Genomic DNA, 20,136 nt, shown 5'->3' on the forward strand with positions numbered 1-20,136 from the left:
ACGATCCAGCAAGGAAAAATCCAACCTTGTGGTCTTTGTTTATGAGGGGGCTGGGCAGCTGTGTTTGCCATAGTTAACCCTGTCTGTACTGTGCAGGCAAATCTTCACAATCAATTGGGTTAAACAAAGGGTTAAAGGTGTAAAGTTGGGCTTCTTGCTTTGTACGTTAATGAGAACAAACTTGGGACAGGCTCACTCTGGCATTGTTTAAAAAGCATTGCAGTCAGCCATAACACCTCTTCCTGAGAATCATCTACAAATATTGGTGTGAACCAGAATGTACCCTATATTACCAAAAGTATTGGGACACCTGCCTTTACACGCACATGAACTTTAATGGCATCCCAGTCTTCGTCTGTAGGGTTCAATATTGAGTTGGCCCACCCTTTGCAGCTATAACAGATTCAACTCTTCAGGGAAGGCTGTCCACAGGGTTTAGGAGTGTGTCTATGGGAATGTTTGACCATTCTTCCAGAAGAGCATTTGTGAGGTCAGGGACTGATGTTGGACTAGAAGGCCTGGCTTGCAGTCTCCGCTCTAATTCATCCCAAAGGTGTTCTATCAAGTTTAAGTCAGGACTCTGTGTAGGCCAGTCAAGTTCCTCCATTATGGATTATGGTCTGGGGTTGCTTTTCAGGGGATGGGCTTGGCCTCTTAGTTCCAGTGAAGGTTATTCTTAAGGCGTCAGCATACCAAGACATTTTGAGCAATTTCATGCTCCCAACTTTGTGGGAACAGTTTGGGGATGACCCCTTCCTGTTCCAACATGACTGCGTACCAGTGCACAAAGCAAGGTCCATAAAGACATGGATAAGCGAGTTTGGGATGGAGGAACTTGACTGGCTAGCACAGAGTCCTGACCTCAACCCGATAAAAAACCTTTGGGATGAATTAGAGCGGAGACTGTGAGCCAGATCTTTTCGTCCAACATCATAGCCTGACCTCACAAATGCGCTTCTGGAAGAATGGTCAAACATCCCCATAGACACACTCCTAAACCTTGTAGACAGCCTTCGCAGAAGAGTTGAAGCTGTTATAGCTGCAAAGGGTGGGCCAACTCAATATTGAACCCTACAGACCAAGACTGGGATGCCATTAAAGTTCATGTGCGTGTAAAGGCAGGCGTCCCAAAACTTTTGGTAATATAGTGTATAACATAGTGGGGTTTTCACAAATTTGACTACAAAAGTGGAAAAACACTTTAAAGCTTTATTATATGCTTATATCATTGGAGTGTGGTGTGGCTGGTTCCTTTGCCTGTGATATGTGGGGGGCAGAGATAAGCTCCATCCAGTCAGCACCTGTATATACATAATATTCGATCACCTGCGCTTGGCATTTCTCTGGAGAATCCTGTACTGACAATGCTTTGATGGTTACGATCACTCAGCGGAGGGGGGTTTATTGCTCAGATAGAGCCGGCAATGTAGCAGGTCCGTATACAGAAATCAACCCTCTATGAAGCCAAAATCCATCACAGCTCACTTAGGATTCTATAGCAGCTGCAATATGTATGTGGGAGAATTTATCCGATCTGTCTCTGTGTGATGTTCATCCTGCACCGTGTCCGCATAGCCGCAGATAATTGGAGCAAGCGCCTGGTGCAGCAAAGCCCACCGGTGAGCCCTGTCTGCAACGATCTCTTAGATAGTACGAGCAATAAACAGGTAGAAAGGGATAAGCCGACTGCCGCGGTGCAATCTGGTTTTTATATATGGCCACGAAGCTGTATAAGATATATGAATACAATGGTTTACGTGACACATCACTCAGCTGAGACTGTCTTAGGATCACACCCTTTATTACACCTTATATCTGAATGCTCCGGGTGTAGTGTTGTTGGTATAACCGTACTCCGTGTATCTCTCCCCAGACATGCCGTTTTCCGTTCAGTCCTCGCGGCTTAGCGATCGCACTAATAAGGCACGTGTGAACAGATGGCACTCACACAAATAACATTTTTTATTGTATTCATGAATCAGGAGAACATAAAACCGGAGAGAAACATAAGACTTGTACAGGTGGAAGAGACGGGAGAATCACAACGAAATGTCAGACCTTGGAGAAGAATTTAGTGATGTCAGAGCCGTATTTCGAGGCCATGGAAAGTTTCTTTATCTGGCTCCTTTCCTTTGCCTGCCGAGCTGTTCTCTGGATAAAGAAAAGTGCAGGTTCAAGCATAAAAGTAAGATCTCCCATTAAAACATTCCCTGCAAATAATATCTCATTTCAGCTTAAACTGGACCTGAACTAGTAAAGTGAAGATTCGGTATCCAGAGAGAACATCTAGAAATGTTAATTGGGGCCTAAGCAGTACCCTAAAAAATTAAGCCTTTGTCTGAAATTCCTCCTGAAAATAGCAGTGCTATTCCTGGTCAGTGGGTGTGCCCTGGCGCTTCTGTGCCTACAGCCTCATGGGAACCCTGGTGCCTCCATAAGCCCCATGCAATAACCTCTGTGCAATGTAATAAAGTCTCATGAATCATCATAATTATTAATATAATAAAAAATAGACAGTGCAAAAAAATAGAGGCGGGGCAGGCGGAACACTACTCACCTTACCTTTGGTGGTGATTTGCCAGGAGTCACAGTCATCTGCCATGGCACTGTAGACAACCACCATCCAGAGCCGAGGTGCTGCAGGCCTTCAAGGAGGACACTGGGACAAGCCAGCAAGTTCGGCCAGTCAAATGTACCCACCAAGGGGAAAAAAAACCCACATGCTGCCTCTTAGGAAAGTGGGCCATTGCAGCCAAACCCTCACAGAGCAAGAAGGCAGTGGATTGGCTGCAACTGGGGGGTACTACCAGGATCTAGGTTATCCAACATGTCGCCCAGCCACTGACTTGTAAAAAAAGAAGAATCTTAGGATTTCTGGGAAGAAAATTCTATGTCCTTTCACCCATCATGCCTCTGCCTCTGGGTGTCATGCTTGTGGCTGTCAGAGTCTTGCTATGCCTCATGGGACTTGTAGTTCTGCAACAGCTGGAGGTCCGCTAATTGCATATCCCTGCACTAGGCTAATAACCAGAGTTGTCCACAGCTGTGGCGAGGGTTTTGGCCTCCAGGAAGAGGGGGAGGTGCAATTCTCTGGGCTGTTGCTTTTTTAGTGCATCTAGCTTCCTACTCCTGCAGATGGCAATAAATCCAGTTGGTGATTATCTAAATCAGAGCTTTGTCCTCCAATGAACAAGAGAGAAATTTACAATTTTTTCTGGAACTCTTCATGAAAAATAGTAAAGCTCTACCTGATGTATGTATGATCAGGGGACAGCTTTGACATGAGGAAACCAAGTCAAAGATTCCCACCTTCACACAGAAACACAGTGCTAAATCAGTAATGGGGAAAGATCAACTTCAAGGGGACCAAAGGCAATACTGTCAACTAGTCCTTTGCCTTTTGGGCACAGCTTCAGGTTCTTGTATGTCTTGACAAAAAAAAAAATCTATATATATTTAGTACATCTCTGCAATACATACACATCTCACCAGGTTTTGGCTCTTTGAAGATGATGTAATACATGCAGCATCGGTCCCCTACCGGCTCCAACACTGAGAACCGAGCAATCATACACTGGTAATTGCTTGGTTCTCAAATCTCCCTGAGCAGAGAAGCTGGTCGGGTGGCGATGCAGAGCAGAGAGATGACGGCGGCCATCTTCAGGATCTCCCCGCACATCCTCTCAGTCCCCGTGACCGTCCAATACTATCGCTTCTCCTCTCGACCAATTGCTCTACTCCCGCTACCTGATTGGCCGACAGGAGAGGCAGGAAGACAATAGCGAATATTAATTCGCTATTGTCACACAGGTGGGTGTCCTCGGGGCCCAGTGCATTGCGCCCTGAGCCCACCCTTTTTTTTAAGCCAATTAGAGCCTCAGGCTCTAATCACATGCGTAAAAAAAAAAAAAAAAGCCCCATTGGAATCCATGCGTCCGGCACCCTGCATGTAGATTAGGGGCCGTGCACATGGATTAGGGGGGTGGCGCCCCGTATGGAGCAGCCGCCCCTGCAGCTAGGTAAGTTGGATTCTAAAAAAAACAAAACAAAAAAAAAACTTCTCTTTTAACATGAAAAAATACATCTGATGCTAGATCAGTTTTAATTGCGACTCTCTCCTTCAGCATCCTCATTAGAGTCCAAACACAAGAAACTTAAAGAAAAAAAAAACCTTGTAAAAACTGAAAAGGACACTCAGGGTGCCTCAATGGACTCTGGGTAAGGCAACACATTCCCACAATGACTTGCACTGTAAATAAGGCTTAGCTGAAAGCTTTTGGCATCAACAAGCACGGAGTGTCACATCATCTGAAGCTTCACCGAGCTTGTCGGGTTGTCAGGAGGCAGTTATACCGCTGGACAAGTCTGCCGCTTCTCACTCAAATTGCCTCATTAGTGATGGAAAATTTGCAGAAATTAGAAAATGCAGATAACGAGGCACTTCCATTTTATCTCGTACGCTCTTTAGAAAGGCGAGCCATAAAAATTGCCCCAATTAAGAGAGAGCAGAGACTCCACTCCTGCGCTGGATCCAGGCGAGAAAGTCACCTTCCACTACCCAGCAATCAATCCAAGGCATTGAAGGAATGATATGGACAGTTGTAAAATAATTGAAAGGAGCGCAGCGCTGTTGATGCCCTGATCTAAGCCTTTCCCATTTTCTCTGGGCAATAATTACTGCTAATTACTGTGCGGATAGGAATAGAGAGTAATTTGCTCTCTCTACACTCTTTACCTGATGAACAATGAAGAATCGCCCCGGTTTATGTAATAACATTAGTGTTATTTTAGCCAGGAAAATAATGTCAATCTAGGTCTGTGACATGCCATGCCGGAGCTCGTCTTCGCAAACTTCTTTCAGACATGAGATCTGTAATCTAGAGGAATATGTCTACAAACTGTCCAAAGTGTAGAAAAGTCTTCACACTGCAGAGAGCTCCCTGAAAAGACAATATAAAAACAAATCGTCAAATATTTAAGTGTTTTCTCAATTTTGGAACAATTGGGGTCAAGTTCCGGCTCCGCACTGCGTCTATCGTTCTCCACCTTCATTGCTGACCTCTTTCTGAAAATCCTAATCTAACTTGGAACAAGCATATGGTACAGTGGCAGCTCTTCCATACAGGACGCAGGGGCGCAACCCCCCTAATCCATGCGTCCAGGTCCTAATCTACATGCAAGGTTCCAGGCGCATGGATTCCAATGGGGTTTTTTTTTTTGAAGTAGGTGATTAGTTACCAGAGGCTCCGATTGGCTTCAAAAAAGGGAGGGTGCAGAGTACTGCGCTCTGAGCCCACCCAGTTGTGTGACAATACTGAATATTCGCTATTGTCTTCCTGATTCTCCTCCCAGCCAATCAGGAAGTGGGTCCTGAGACCCGATTGGCCCAGAGGAGAATCAATCGTATTGGCCGCAGAGGGGGAGGAGAAGGCGCAGGGGAAGCCACCGTGAAGCAGAGGAGGAGGAAGCGCTGCCCGTGACCTAGATGGTGCAAGTGCGGGGCTGACGATCGAGCCGAAAGAAATTTGCATGATTCCCCCATCAACACAGACAGTGCCAACAGGGGAATCCCTCCTGCCGAGCTGCCCCTGCCAGGAGAAGACAGTGGTTATTGCTAGCGGCTGCTATAATCAGAAGAGAGTGCGGCAATCGCTCAACTTGGCACAGTCAGCTTGCCCATTAACGGTTCGAACCGTGTATGGCCGACCTAAAGTCTAAGCTAATCTGAAAAACTTGTTTCGGGGTCAGCGACTCTGAAGATGCTAAAGCAAGTATTAGGTCAGCAATGGCAGTCCACATACTCCGTTTTCCTGGGGTCACACTTGTGCGTTGTCCGCATTCCTGTGCACATCACATGCGATGTCTGTGCAGTACGGTTTCACCCATACATTTTGCACTGCTGCCAAGGGGCCAGGCGCCTCTAGGCAGCAGTGCACCCTAGGCGGCTGTCTAGTGGTAGCACCGGCCCTGATGTGCATTAGAAGCTTGCAGCAAGTCTGATAGAGCCCTCCTCATTTCCTGGCTGGAGGACATCCAGCATCATCCAGCTAGACTCTTTCCTCCCTAGCCTCACTTTCTCTGGCTTGCTCCTTTCATTTAATTTTAGTTGTTTTTCAGGCATGGATGCACATCATTACATGTGGGTGTTACCTGGGGCTGTCTGCATGCAACTACAGTCTGCTTAGGAACTCACATTCCCTGACTGCACCAAGGCTTGGGGCTCTTAAGAGGAGTAACAAGCAAACTAAACTTCATCTTTAAAAGCTAAGCCCACCTTTCAGGGTATGTCACACCTTACTACCCATAATTCGGGTGTAATGACCTGCACCCCACACCTGCGAACCCCCCACTTTTCCCTGTGACAGCGGGCAGGGGATCTTCTTCCAGCACCCACTATCACATTTTGAAAACACTGCTCCACCCACATGGACGTGTCATTCATTCACATCGATCTGTGAAGGAGAGAACTACAAGTAGTAGTCATCCACTGTGGCTGACGGCTTGTAATTCCCAATGGACTGCTGGGGGCGCTAATGAGTACTCTCGTAGTTCATTCACAAGCCCTGCAGCTTGTAAACAGTCAGCCTGTATCGGAGGTATGGGCTGAAAGCTGCAGGGCTTGTCTGCAGGATCCTGACATTGCACCCCGATCCATTGATGACTGCTGCAATGCTTGGCAGGTTCCTGAGGGAAAAAAAAAATAAATGCACATTTTTTTCCTGCAAAAATATGTGCATTTGTTTATTTCTGTCTTGGAAGGTGAACGTATCCATTTTTTTTGCAGGTAAATTTTTTTTTTTTTTTTGAGCATGTAAAGCAGGGTTTTTCCAAACGTTCTAAACAGGGGCCAGTTTGCTGTCCCTTTGACTTTAGGAGGGCCAGACTGTGGCCATCCGGTGTAGAAAAGGTCCAAATGTCAGTGGGAAAGAAACAATGCCTCACCTTTGGTGTCATTGGGCGGAATTGTGCTCCATCATTGGTGTCATTGGGCCCAATTGTTGGGGTCATTGGGTGGAATTGTGCCCCATCGTTTGTGTCACTGAGCCCAATTGTTGGTGTCATTGGGAGGAGTTGTGCCCCATCATTGCTGTCATTGGGAGGAGTTGTTCCCCATGATTGTGGTCTTCGGGAGGAGTTATGCCCCATGATTGCTGTCATTGGGAGGAGTTGTTCACCATCATTTCTGTCTTCGGGAGGAGTTGTGCCCCATCATTGCTGTCATTGGGAGGAGTTGTGCCCCATCATTGCTGTCATTGGGAGGAGTTGTGCCTCATCATTGCTGTCATTGGGAGGAGTTGTGCCCCATCACTGCTGTCATTGGGAGGAGTTGTGCCCCATAATTTCTGTCATTGGGAGTTGTTTCCCATTATTGCACCAGTAATCAGCCATACAGGTCTTCCGCAGATCTGTCAGAGTATCTGTGTGCTTATTGGGGATGTCGGGGGCTTGTAGCTCATTCACACACAGAGCTGTGTAAATAAATGACGCGGCATTGTGGGCGGAGCCCCGCATAGCCACACAGATTTTAAAAAGTGATAGCTAGTACGGGGAACTTCTCCCCATACTGCTGTCACAGGGAGGAGGGGGATCAGGCAGCGGCTGCAGCATTGGAAACATGTTACATGTTGCACCCTAAAAACGGGTGTAACATGTTTCCAAAGGTGAACTTAACCTTTAATTATAGAAAGGTGGCCTGCATTTTGTTTTCTGTGTATAGGTTCACTTTAAAAGGCACCAACAATGTAAAACTCCAGCACCCAGGTACCATCTGCCATACTGAACACAGACATGTGGGGGTTCAGACCCTGCCACACACCTCACATCTCACATCTCATGTGATTGGAGTCCCTCTTTCCTAAGACGTGTTCATGTCTGTATAATGTACCCAGAGACGTGTAATCACACAGAAGCACCAATAATGATGCAAAGTGTGACTGCTGTACATAACATGACCGTGACATCCACATAACACTATTGACTGTATGAAGCATAACAACTCTAATGAAGTAGAAAAACAACTTATACAGAAACTGCAATCAATTAGACACTTCTACAAACACCAAGTTTAATGCTCTCAGTGACCCTGATATTGACAGCTGTGACACTAACAATGACACTGACATTTACAATAAAAAATACTGACAAGCCGCTGACACGTATATTGTAACATATAATCTATACACCTTCTCTTATTCACGCTTGTGAGAAAAGAGACCTGAGGAGACAGGAAGGCAGCGGATTGGTGAATCAAGTTGCTGCATGTCCGTTCACATATCCTGCAGAGCATCCTCAAGTCCAGAAAGAGTACAGTGCACCTGGAAAGTATTCACAGCGCTTCACTTTTTCCACATTTTGTTATGTTACAGCCTTATTCCAAAATGGATTAAATTCATTATTTTCCTCAAAATTCTACAAACAATCCCCCATAATGACAACGTGAAAGAAGTTTGTTTGAAATCTTTGCAAATTTATTAAAAATAAAAAAACAAAAAAAAATCCCATGTACATAAGTATTCACAGCCCAAACCGTGACTCTCAGAATTGAGCTCAGGTGCCTCCGGACCACTGATCATCCTTATGATGTTTCTACAACTTGATTGGAGTCCACCTGAGGTAAATTCAGTTGATTGAACATGATTTGGAAAGGCACACACCTGTCTAGATACAGCATCTCACAAAAGTGAGTACACCCCTCATATTTTTATAAATATTTTATTGCACCTTTTCATGTGACAACACTGAAGAAATGACACTTTGCTACAATGTAAAGTAGTGAGTGTACAGCTTGTATAACAGTGTAAATTTGCTGTCCCCTCAAAATAACTCAACACACAGCCATTAATGTCTAAACCGCTGGCAACAAAAGTGAGTACACCCCTAAGTGAAAATGTCCAGATTGGGCCCAATTAGCCACCCCCCCCCCCCCCCCCCCCCGGTGTCATGTGACTCGTTAGTGTTACAAGATCTCAGGTGTGAATGGAGGGCAGGTGTGTTAAATTTGGTGTTATCGCTCTCACTCTCTCATACCGGTCACTAAGGATGAGCTCCGGCGTGTTCGCACACTCCACGTGCTGAGCCCGCCAGGAAGTCGGCGCTAATCACAGACAGTGAGACATTTTCCCGATGTGTGGCTGCAGAGATCGGGCAATGTCTCACTGCCTGTGATTCCTGGCGGGCTCGGCGCGTGGAGTGTGCGAACACCCCGGAGCTCATCCTTACTGGTCACTGGAAGTTCAACATGGCACCTCATGGCAAAGAACCCTCTGAGGATCTGAAAAAAAAAGAATTGTTGCTCTACATAAAGATGGCCTAGGCATTTAAGAATATTGCCAAGACCCTGAAACTGAGCTGCAGCACAGTGGCCAAGACCATACAGCGGTTTAACAGGACAGGTTCCACTCAGAACAGGCCTCGCCATGGTCGATCCAAAGCAGTTGAGTGCTCAGCGTCATATCCAGAGGTTGTTTTTGGGAAATGGACTTATAAGTGCTGCTAGCATTGAAGGGGTAGGGGTCAGCCTGTCAATGCATACGCCGCACACTGCATCAAATAGGTCTGCAGGCTGTCATCCCAGAAGGAAGCCTCTTCTAAAGATGATGCACAAGAAAGCCTGCAAACAGTTTACTGAAGACAAGCAGACTAAGGACATGGATTACTGGAACCATGTCCTGTGGTCTGATGAGACCAAGATAAACTTGGTTCAGATGGTGTCAAGCGTGTGGGGCGGCAACCAGGTGAGGAGTACAAAGACAAGTGTGTCTTGCCCACAGTCAAGCATGGTGGTGGGAGTGTCATGGTCTGGGGCTGCGTGAGTGCTGCCGGCATTGGGGAGCTACAGTTCATTGAGGGAACCATGAATGCCAAAATGTACTGTGACATACTGAAGCAGAGCATGACCCCTCCCTTCAGAGACTGGATTGCAGGGCAGTATTCCAACATAATAACGACCCTAAACACACCTCCAAGAGGACCACTGCCTTGCTAAAGAAGCTGAGGGTAAAGGTGATGGACTGGCCAAGCATGTCTCCAGACCTAAACCCTATTGAGCATCTGTGGGGCATCCTCAAATGGAAGGTGGAGGAGCGCAAGGTCTCTAACATCCACCAGCTCTGTGATGTCATCATGGAGGAGTGGAAGAGGACTCCAGTGACAACCTGTGAATCTCTGGTGGACTCCATGCCCAAGAGGGTTAAGGCAGTGCTGGAAAATAATGGTGGCCACACAAAATATTGACACGTTGGGCCCAATTTTGCCATTTTCACTTAGGAGGTGTACTTACTTTTGTTGCCAGAGGTTCAGACATTAATGGCTGTGTGTTGAGTTATTTTGAGGGGGACAGCAAATTTACACTGTTATACAAGCTGTACACTCACTACTTTACATTGCAGCAAAGTGTCATTTCTTCAGTGTTGTCACATGAAAAGATATAATAAAATATTTACAAAAATGTGAGCGATGTACTCACTTTTGTGAGATACTGCAAGGTCCGACAGTTAACAGTGCATGTCAGAGCACAAACCAAGCCATGAAGTCCAAGGAATTGTCTGTAGACCTCCGAGACAGGATTGTATGGATGCACAGATCTGCGGAAGGGTACAGAAACATTTCTGCAGCATTGAAGGTCCCAATGAGCACAGTAGTGGCCTCCATCATCTGTAAATGGAAGAAGTTTGGAACCACCAGGACTCTTCCTAGAGCTTGTAGCATCATACTAAAAAAGACTTGAGGCTGTAATTGGTGTCAAAGTTCCTTCAGCAAAGTACTGAGCAAAGGCTGTGAATACTTATGTACATGGGATTTATTCTTATTTGTAATAAATTTGCAAAGATTTCAAAACAAACTTCTTTCACGTTGTCATTATGGGGTATTGTTTGTAGATTTTTGAGGCAAATAATGAATTTAATCCATTTTGGAATAAGGCTCAAACATAACAAAATGTGCAAAAAGTGAAGCTCTGTGAATACTTTTCGGATGCACTGTAAATATGCAAATAGGTATACACTTAAAGTGGTCCTAAAGCCATAAGGTTTTTTTTACTTTAATGCATTCTCTGCACTAAGGCAAAAAACCTTCCACGATCATATCCCCCCCTGCCCCCCGCCCCCCGGCTCCTTTTCCGTCTCTCTTCCTGAAAAAACAAGTAAACATAAAAAAACATTGCTTTACAGCTGCTTCAAGGAGCACCTGGCTTGTAAAAGCTGCGCCCTAAGAATGGACAAGAAAGGAGCAAAGGACTAGTCCCCAGTATTCTCTGGAGGCCCCCGCAGCTCATCTTTCACCCATATTTACTACGCATTGTTGTGTACAGCATCTGTGTTTTGGAGGAAGCCTTCTTGGTAGTGGTAAGGCTTTGCTTTCTCATATCCCCCCTGTTGATTTATGACCGGTGGGGGAATAATCAAAATGTAGCAGGAGGGGTGGAGGAGGCACAGACCAACAGAATGAAAGAAGCAGGGAGAGCCTTGCTCTGCAGATCCTCAGGTACAGCTTCCTCTCCAGCAAGGAGAACAAGTAGCAGCACAGTAGTGACATCACCAAATCTAGTGAGACTAGAGATCTCACGCTGCAGATATACAGCTATGAGGCTCAAGGCATGAGTGCACTATTGTTTTTCAGAAGGAATTCAAGGCAAAAGCTAAATTTTTAAACACCAAACTTATTTTTTATATTAGAGCAAATATTTACTTCTAATTCAAGTCGACTGTAATAAAAATACCCAAAACCATTAGCCCCTTCCTTTAAAGACACACAAGACTGAATAATGATGAAAAGGAACACTATACCTCTCTGTGGCAGACTGTACACAGGGTTTGCAGGTTGTCCAGCGAGCACTGGCCCCCCCCACCGTACACCGGCCTAATGTGGTCCACTTGCCAGAATTGCCCTTCACTGGGGTTGCGGATGAGTTCGTTAAGCTGCGAAAACAAAAGGGTTACACGTCGTTCGTCCTGTTACACATTTGAAGACATGACACATAAAAAGGGCCAGTAACCGCCTGGATCCCCCTTATTTGCAGATGACTAGCTGTCACGCAGTGGTTTAATGTCACAGTACAGCAACATCGCTGTATGGACCCCATTAAAACTGGCGTCTGACAGCTATTGTCATGGGAATGTGAGAGTACAAGTGATCAGGCGGTTAGGTTTATTGTACATCCCCACACACTGCAAGCACCACTGCCTTCAATTAATAGTATGAAAACTACAATGAGCAAACTACAAGGAGGAGAACACAAAAGAGTATGAATCCCTCATGTCGTAATGATGAAAAAGTGTCATATTTCTGAACTCCAACGCTATGTGAAAAATGTCTATTACCGATAACTAGAGCCTTGCATGCCACTAAGAATAAAATGGAATGTACGGCGTTACTTTTGGGTTCCTGGGAAGGTGTTCCAGCAGTTCCCCACAAGTATGACCAGATATTTCTCACCTTCTCTTAGTAGGAATGGCAGTTCAGTCCCAGATGTACAGCCTGCCTACCCCTGTGCCAACTGCCTTTAGAGAATGGGGGCGAGGGCTTAGGGAAGGGGCAAGGATTCAGCGATTGTCAGACATGTCAAAGTTCACCTCACCCAGGCAACATTTCAAGTCTGCAGAGTACTGTATCTCTAATTGCTCTGGGTGAGCACTGGTTTGACTGAGGTCCCATATGACTCTTCATTCACATTAACCACTTGCTGACAGCCCAATAGCAGTTTTACTGCCACAAGGTGGCAGCTCTGCGCCGGATCATGTATATGTGATTCAGCATATCTGCCTGCAGGGGGCGCACCACTTCTGCTGTGAATACTCACTGTAGAAGCCAATCTGTGGGTGTCGGGCACTCGATGTCCTCCGGGACTCGCCGATCGTAAGTAAAGAACACAGAACGGGGATCTGCCTATGTAAACAAGGAGGGGAGAGGTAGAGTTGTCCCGATACCGAGCATTTGCGCGAGTACTCGTACTCCGATGCTTAATCCGATACTTGGGCAGTCAGGGATGATCAGTGTGGCATTGGGGGGAGTTACAAGCACCGATCTCCATGTATAGATTTCAAAAAAAGCTGACAGCCGCTTCTTCTCCTCTGCCCCCACCGGGCCCTTCAGCTGTTATACTGAAATCTATACAGGGGGATCGGTGCTTGTAACTCCCCCCACGATCACCCCTGACTGTCTCCCATATTCTCCTTCGTGCTCCTGTCCCCCCTCTGTCCTGGATCTGTCAGGATGGAGAGCGGAGGAAGGAGCCGGTAAATCTGTCATTTACCGGCTCCTTCCTTTTCTGAATGAACAGAGTCAGTGACCACCGACTCTGTTCATTCATAACTGAGCATCGTAAACTATGTTTATGATGCTTCAGTTTATGAATGGGGAGGAGCCTCTGTCACATGTCCATTCATGTTCAGTGCAGCTGAGGCTGCTGAGAAAGGGACTGAGGAATCCATGTCCTCAGTCCCTTTCCATGTCTTAAAGGGGAGATGTCAGGGGTAAATTGTAAAAAAATAAAAAATAAATAAAAACTACTGAAACAGTCCAAGTGTCATCAGTGCTGCATATTAGTGCCACTGTCACATGACAGTACTTGAAAAAAGTATCGGTACTTGAACTCGGTCTTAAAGAGGAAATAAACCCTGGTGGATTTTATTTTCTGTTTATTTCCCTGCAAAGGTAAAGCATAATGGGCTACTATGCATCGCATAGTAGCCCATTATGTGTCACTTACTTGACACCGAAGCCCGCGCTGTTACTATTGTCCCCATGAGCAGGGAGCATCCATCTTCGCCCCTCTTCCTTCCGGGGCCGCAAACTCCGGCTCTGTGACTGGCATGCGCGTGGGAGCCACCAGTCATGGCATGACCCCTATTAGAAACGGCACGATGTGCCCTTTTCTATAGGGCACATGCACCGTAGTCATAGGTGCTCGTCTTTTTAGTAAATACCTCCTAAACCTAAGAGGTTTAGGAGATATTTCCAGCACCTACAGGTAAGCCTTAATATAGGCTTACCTGCAGGTAAAAGTGGTTGTACAGGGTGTACTACCACTTTAAAATAGTGGTATCAGGACAACCCTAGCACTTTCACCTAGCAGTAAAAAGGTTCGCTGGTTTGAATCCCAACCATGACACTACCTGCCTGGAGTTTGCATGTTCTCCCTGTGCCTGCGTGGGTTTCCTCCGGGTACTCCGGTTTCCTCCCACACTCCTAAGACATGCTGGTAGGTTAATTGGATCCTGTCTGAATTGGCCCTAGTATATGAATGTGAGTTAGGGACCTTAGATTGTAAGCTCCTTCAGGGTAGGGCCTGATGTGAATGTAGAATATATTTGTAAAGTGCTGCGTAAATTGACAGCGCTAAATAAGTACCTGAAATAAATAATAATAATAACCCTAGGGGAAGGGGTGGATTCTGTGTTCCTGCAAAGCATCCCCAAAAAGTATCAGTTAGTGTCCGATTGACCGCTGCAATATCGCAGTCCTGCTATAAATCGCTGATTGCCACCAATACCAGTAAAAAATTTTGTAAAAAATAATAAAATCTCTGATTCCTTTTGTACCAAATTGTAATGTAACTGTAATGTCTGCCTTCATTTTGTTTAGTGCTGCGCAAACTGTTGGCGCTATATAAATCCTGTATAATAATAATAAAATAAAAAAATTCCAGTACATATGTCCCATAGTTTGTAGACACTATAACGTTTGCGTAAACCAATCAATATACGCTTATTGGGATTTTTTTTTTTTTACAAAAATATGTAGCAGAATACATATTGGCCGAAATTTGATTTTTTTTTCAATTTTTTTATTAGATATGTTTTTTAGCAGAAAAGTAAAAAACATTGACTTTTTTTTCAAAATTGTTGGTATTTTTTTGTTTATAGCGCAAAAAATAAAAAACGCAGTGGTGACCAAATACCACCAAAAGAAATCTTTATTTGTGGGGGGAAAATGACAAATCTTATTTGGGTACAGCGTTGCACGACCGCACAATTGTCAGTTAAAGTAATGTAGTGCCGTATCGCAAAAAATGGCCTGGTCATGAAAGGGGGGGTACATTTTCGGAAAGTGGTTAAAGCATACCTGCATCCACTAATTAAAGATACCATCCTCTTACCCCATGGCAGATTTTTTTTTTTTTTTTTTTGGCGATACTCGCTCCCCCTTCCCTATTTCTTGAAACCTCCCCCATTCCCAGCCTTCTGGGATAACGTCACATCTCAGGAGGCTACAGGAACAGTCTGAACGCTGGCCATGATTCCGCCTTGTGCATTGGAGGGGCCGGCTGTAAGTCATCAGGAAGTGACAGTTGGCTCCCAAAACCAAGATGGTGGCACAGAGGAACCGAAATCCTTAGGAAGAGTTGGCTGTCTGGATGAGAGCACTGGACCGTATGACCTGGTATGGATGAGTTTTTTGTAAAAAAGTCAGCAGGTGCAGTACTTGTAGCTGCTGACAGTTCCCATCTTCCTGAACCAGGGGGAAGTTCCTCTTTAAATGGAAAAGTCTAAATTCTGCTTGCACTTCAGTATTAAAAAAACCTGCTATAAGAGACACAGAGGCTGCCATCCTGAAAATTCTTGTTTCTTGGCTGTCATTGTAAATGTTCACAGCCGGCGACTCAAAAAGTACTGAAGCCGGAGAAGAGGAGCCAGGCGACTAATAATTGAACACAAGTTAACCACTTAATAGACCGCTCGCCGCAGTTGTACGTCGGCTGTTTGAAGTGGAATACAGTTGTTATGGCAGCAGCTAGCTGCCATAACCCCGGTATCTTCTTCAACAGCTGGCAGTCTGCTTTCAGATAAAAGTGGTCTCTGCGGCGCATTCGCCGCAAGATCACCTTTATCGGCATTCACCGCAAGATCACTCCCGCCACGCTCCGGTCGTCTCCGCCGCTTACTGTAGCCGTCGGTCGCAGCAGAGACGATCGGGTCCTCTCCCCTCACAGGCTGAATGCCGAGTGAGGGAAAACCACACATGTGAGGTATCTCCGATATCACTAGAGCGTGAGCAATAATTCTAGCCCTAGACCTCCTCTAACTCAAAACTGGTAACCTGTAGAAATTTTTAAACGTTGCCTATGGAGATCTTTAAGGGTCAAAGTTTGACGCCTTTCCACGAGCAGGCGCAATTTTGAAGCGTGACATGTTGGGTATCAATTTACTCGGCGTAACATTATCTTTCCCAATATAAAAAATTTGGGCTAACTTTACTGTTGTCTTATTGTCTTATTTTATCATTCAAAAAAAAAAATTGTAAGACCGATGCGCAAATACGTTGTGACAATGTATTGCAACGACCGCCATTTTATTCTCTAGGGCAGTGATGGTGAACCTTGGCACCCCAGATGTTTTGGAACTACATTTCCCATGATGCTCCACTACACTGCAGTGCATGAGCATCATGAGAAATGTAGTTCCAAAACATCTGGGGTGCCAAGGTTCTCCATCACTGCTCTAGGGTGTCTGAAAAAAAACACATACATATATATATATAAAAAAATTTTGGGGGTTCTAAGTAATTTTCTAGCAAAAAATGGTTTTAACTCGTAAACACCAAGTCTGAAAAAAATAGGCCGGTCCTTAAGTAGTTAAGCAGGGCAGAATCCTGCACTTTTACATATAAGTGATACTGTGCTCAGTGTCTAGATAGACAGATAGCAGAGAAAAGAATAGTGCCAGGGACACCGCCACCTTGCAGCCCTTTAAAGAATATTTAAGACCTAACACTTCATATTCCTGATATGTGCCTGTTGTACCATGTACTTGTACAATGAGGGAAAGAAATGACCAGTCTATAATTTTAATGGTAGCTTTATTTTAACAGTGAGAGAATAACAACAAACATTTCCTGAAAAACGCACTTCAAAAAAGTTATAAATAGATTTGCATTTTAATGAGTGAAATAAGTATTGGACCCCTTCGCAAAATATGACTTAGTACTTGGTGGCAAAACCCTTGTTGGCAATCACAGAGGTCAGATGTTTCTTGTAGTTGGCCACCAGGTTTGCACACATCTCAGGAGGGATTTTGTCCCACTCCTCTTTGCAGATCCTCTCAAAGTCATTAAGGATCTGAGACTTGACATTCGGTAATTCGAACCTTCAGCTCCCTCCTCATATGTTCTATGGGATTAAGGTCTGGACACTGGCTAGGCCACTACAGGACCATAATGTGCTTCTTCATGAGGCACTCCTTTGTTGCCTTGACTGTGTGTTTTGGGTCATTGTCATGCTGGAATACCCATCCACGACCCATTTTCAATGCCCTGGCTGAGGGAAGAAGGTTCTCACCAAGATATGATGGTACATCGTCCCTTTGATGCGGTGAAGTTGTCCTGTCCCCTTAACAGAAAAACACTCCCAAAGCAAAATTTTTCCACCTCCAGGTTTGACGGTGGGGATGGTGTTTTTGAGGTCACAGGCAGCATTCCTCCTCCTCCAAACACTGCGAGTTGAGTTGATGCCAGAGAGCTTAATTTTGGTCACTTACACTCACTTCTCCTCTGAATCATTCAGATGTTCATTAGCAAACTTCAGACGGGCCTCTACATGTGCTTTCTTGAGTAGAGGGACCTTGCGGGCACTGTCAGATTTCAGTCCTTCACGGTGTAGCCTGTTACCAATTGTGTTCTTGGTGACTATGGTCCCAGCTGCCTTGAGATCATTGACAAGATTCTCCTGTGTAGTTCTGGGCTGATTCCTCACCGTTCTTATGTTCATTAAAACTCCACGAGGTGAGATCTTGCATGGAGCCCCAGACCAAGGGAGAGTGACAGTTATTTTGTGTTTCTTCCATTTGTGAATAATCGCACCAACTGTTGTCACCCTCTCGCCAAGCTGTTTGGCGATGATCTTGTAGCCCATTCCAGCCTTGTGTAGGTCTACAATCTTGTCCCTGACATCCTTGGACAGCTCTTTGGTCTTGGCCATGGTGGAGAGATTGGAATGTGATTGATTGCTTCATTGGACAGGTGTCTTTTATACAGGTAACAAGCTGAGATTAGGAGTACTCCCTTTAAGAGAGTGCTCCTAATCTCAGCTCGTTACCTGTATAGAAGACACCTGGGAGCCAGAAATCTTGCTAATTGATCGGGGATCAAATACTTATTTCACGCATTAAAATGCAAATCAATTTATAACTTTTTTGAAATGTGTTTTTCTGGAAATGTTTGTTGTTATTCTGTCTCTCACTGTTAAAATAAACCGACCATTAAAATTATAGACTGATCATTTCTTTGTCAGTGGGCAAACGTACAAAATCAGCAGGGGAGCAAATACTTTTTTCCCCTCACTGTATGAGAAAGACTCCTGTTCTCTTTGTATTGCTTCCTTTGTGTGAAATCCCCGGTGTTCCTGCCAGTCAATTAAAAACCGACCACACATGAGAACACAGTGTGGTCAGTTCTTTAGCTATGCTGACAACTCAGCCTACACTCCTCCAATGATCAGGCTTGTCCTGGCACACATCCCCCTACATAGTCATTCACTGGGAAGATCAGTGTGCTGCTGTTTCTCCTCCCCCAGCTCTCTGAGCTCTTAATGCAGTTGAGCACATAGGGAATGTGATCACTTATAAAATAAAGGGGGAGGGGGTATATATAATCCTGTATTGAATTGTATTGTAACTGTACTGTCTGCCCTCATGTTGTAAAGCGCTGCGCAGACTGTTGGCGCTATATAAATCCTGTATAATAATAATATACTGAATGGGTTGTTTTACAAGGTGAGGGTTCACATACACCTTAAAGGCCAAGTTCACCTTTTAAAAAGAAAATAATAAATGCACATATTTTTTTTTTTAAAGGAACCTGCAAAGTATATCCAGCGATTGCAGGTGCAATGTCAAGCTTCTGCAGACTCTTCCCCCTGCTCATCCCTCTGTAGAGGCTTTCATTTGCAGAGTTGGAGGAAGCGTCATGGGACTACAAGTGTACAGATTACCAGACTCATCATCCATTGAGAACAAGTTCATCTGCCGCAGTGAAAGAAGGAGGAGCCCCGCACAGCCATGCAAAATGGAAAAAGTGACAGCGACCGCCATTTGCATCATGTTACACCCTAAATAGGAGTGTAACGTAACACGGTGCAAAGGTGAACTTAGCCTTTAAGTGGGCTTTCATGCCAGAAGGTGGCGCGGCTTCTCTATCATGTGACCGATTCACACACAAGTCACATGACTGGCAGCCTATCACATTGATCAGAGGTTGTGACCTGTTAGAGACAGCTCAGTCAGTGTGCTGAGAGCAAGCAAAGAGCGCGCTCTTAGAACACAACCTCATACGTGTGGCAGCTGGGGATTAAAGCCCACTTTTTCTGACGTCACATAAACACCATATTCTCAAAAGTATTGGGACGCCTCTACACGCACATGAACTTTAATGGCATCCCAGTCTTAGTCTGTAGGGTTCAATATTGAGTTGGCCCACCCTTTGCAGCTATAACAGCTTCAACTCTTCTGGGAAGGCTGTACACAAGGTTTATGGATTGTGTTTATGGCAATGTTTGACCATTCTTCCATTAGTGGGGTCAGGCACTAATGTTGGACGAGAAGGCCTGGCTCATAGTCTCCGCTCAAATTCATCCAAAAGGTGTTCCATCGGGTTAAGGTCAGGACTCTGTGCAAGCCAGTCAAGGTCAAGTTCCTCCACCCCAAACTTGCTCATCCATGTCTTTATGGACCTTGCTTTGTGCACTGGTCCAAATCATGTGGTGGAGGAGGGATAATAGTGTGGGGTTGTTTTTCAGGGGTTGGGCTGACCCCTTAGTTCCAGTGAAGGGAACTCTTAACCACTTGAGCCCCGGACCATTATGCTGCCTAAGGACCAGAGGTCTTTTTCCAATTTGGCACTGCGTCGCTTTAACTGCTAATTGCGCGGTTATGCAATGCTGTACCCAAACGAAATTTGCGTCCTTTTCTTCCCACAAATAGAGCTTTCTTTTGATGGTATTTGATCACTTCTGCAGTTTTTATTTCTTGCGCTATAAACGGAAAAAGACCGAAAATTTTGAAAAAAAATGATATTTTCTACTTTTTGTTATAAAAAAAATCCAATAAACTCAATTTTAGTCATACATTTAGGCCAAAATGTATTCGGCCACATGTCTTTGGTAAAAAAAATGTCAATAAGCGTATATTTATTGGTTTGCGCAAAAGT

General features: G+C 45.0%; 1 protein-coding gene across 2 annotated transcripts in view; it reads right to left on the minus strand.

Moving 5' to 3' along the window:
- Positions 1 to 1,919: 1,919 nt before the first annotated feature.
- ZRANB3 (zinc finger RANBP2-type containing 3) overlaps positions 1,920 to 20,136 on the minus strand; it is a 471,114-nt gene continuing 452,897 nt past the window's right edge. For both annotated transcript variants that reach the window (XM_073634288.1, XM_073634289.1), the window contains 2 exons: positions 11,784 to 11,915; positions 1,920 to 2,151 (listed from right to left, as the gene is read on the minus strand). In XM_073634288.1, coding sequence (XP_073490389.1) covers positions 2,053 to 2,151; positions 11,784 to 11,915 — 231 coding nt within the window. In that variant the 3' untranslated portion in view covers positions 1,920 to 2,052. The remainder of the gene's footprint in view (positions 2,152 to 11,783; positions 11,916 to 20,136) is intronic.

This window comes from Aquarana catesbeiana, linkage group LG06, assembly GCF_042186555.1.
Source record: "Aquarana catesbeiana isolate 2022-GZ linkage group LG06, ASM4218655v1, whole genome shotgun sequence".
Lineage (NCBI taxonomy): Eukaryota > Metazoa > Chordata > Amphibia > Anura > Ranidae > Aquarana > Aquarana catesbeiana.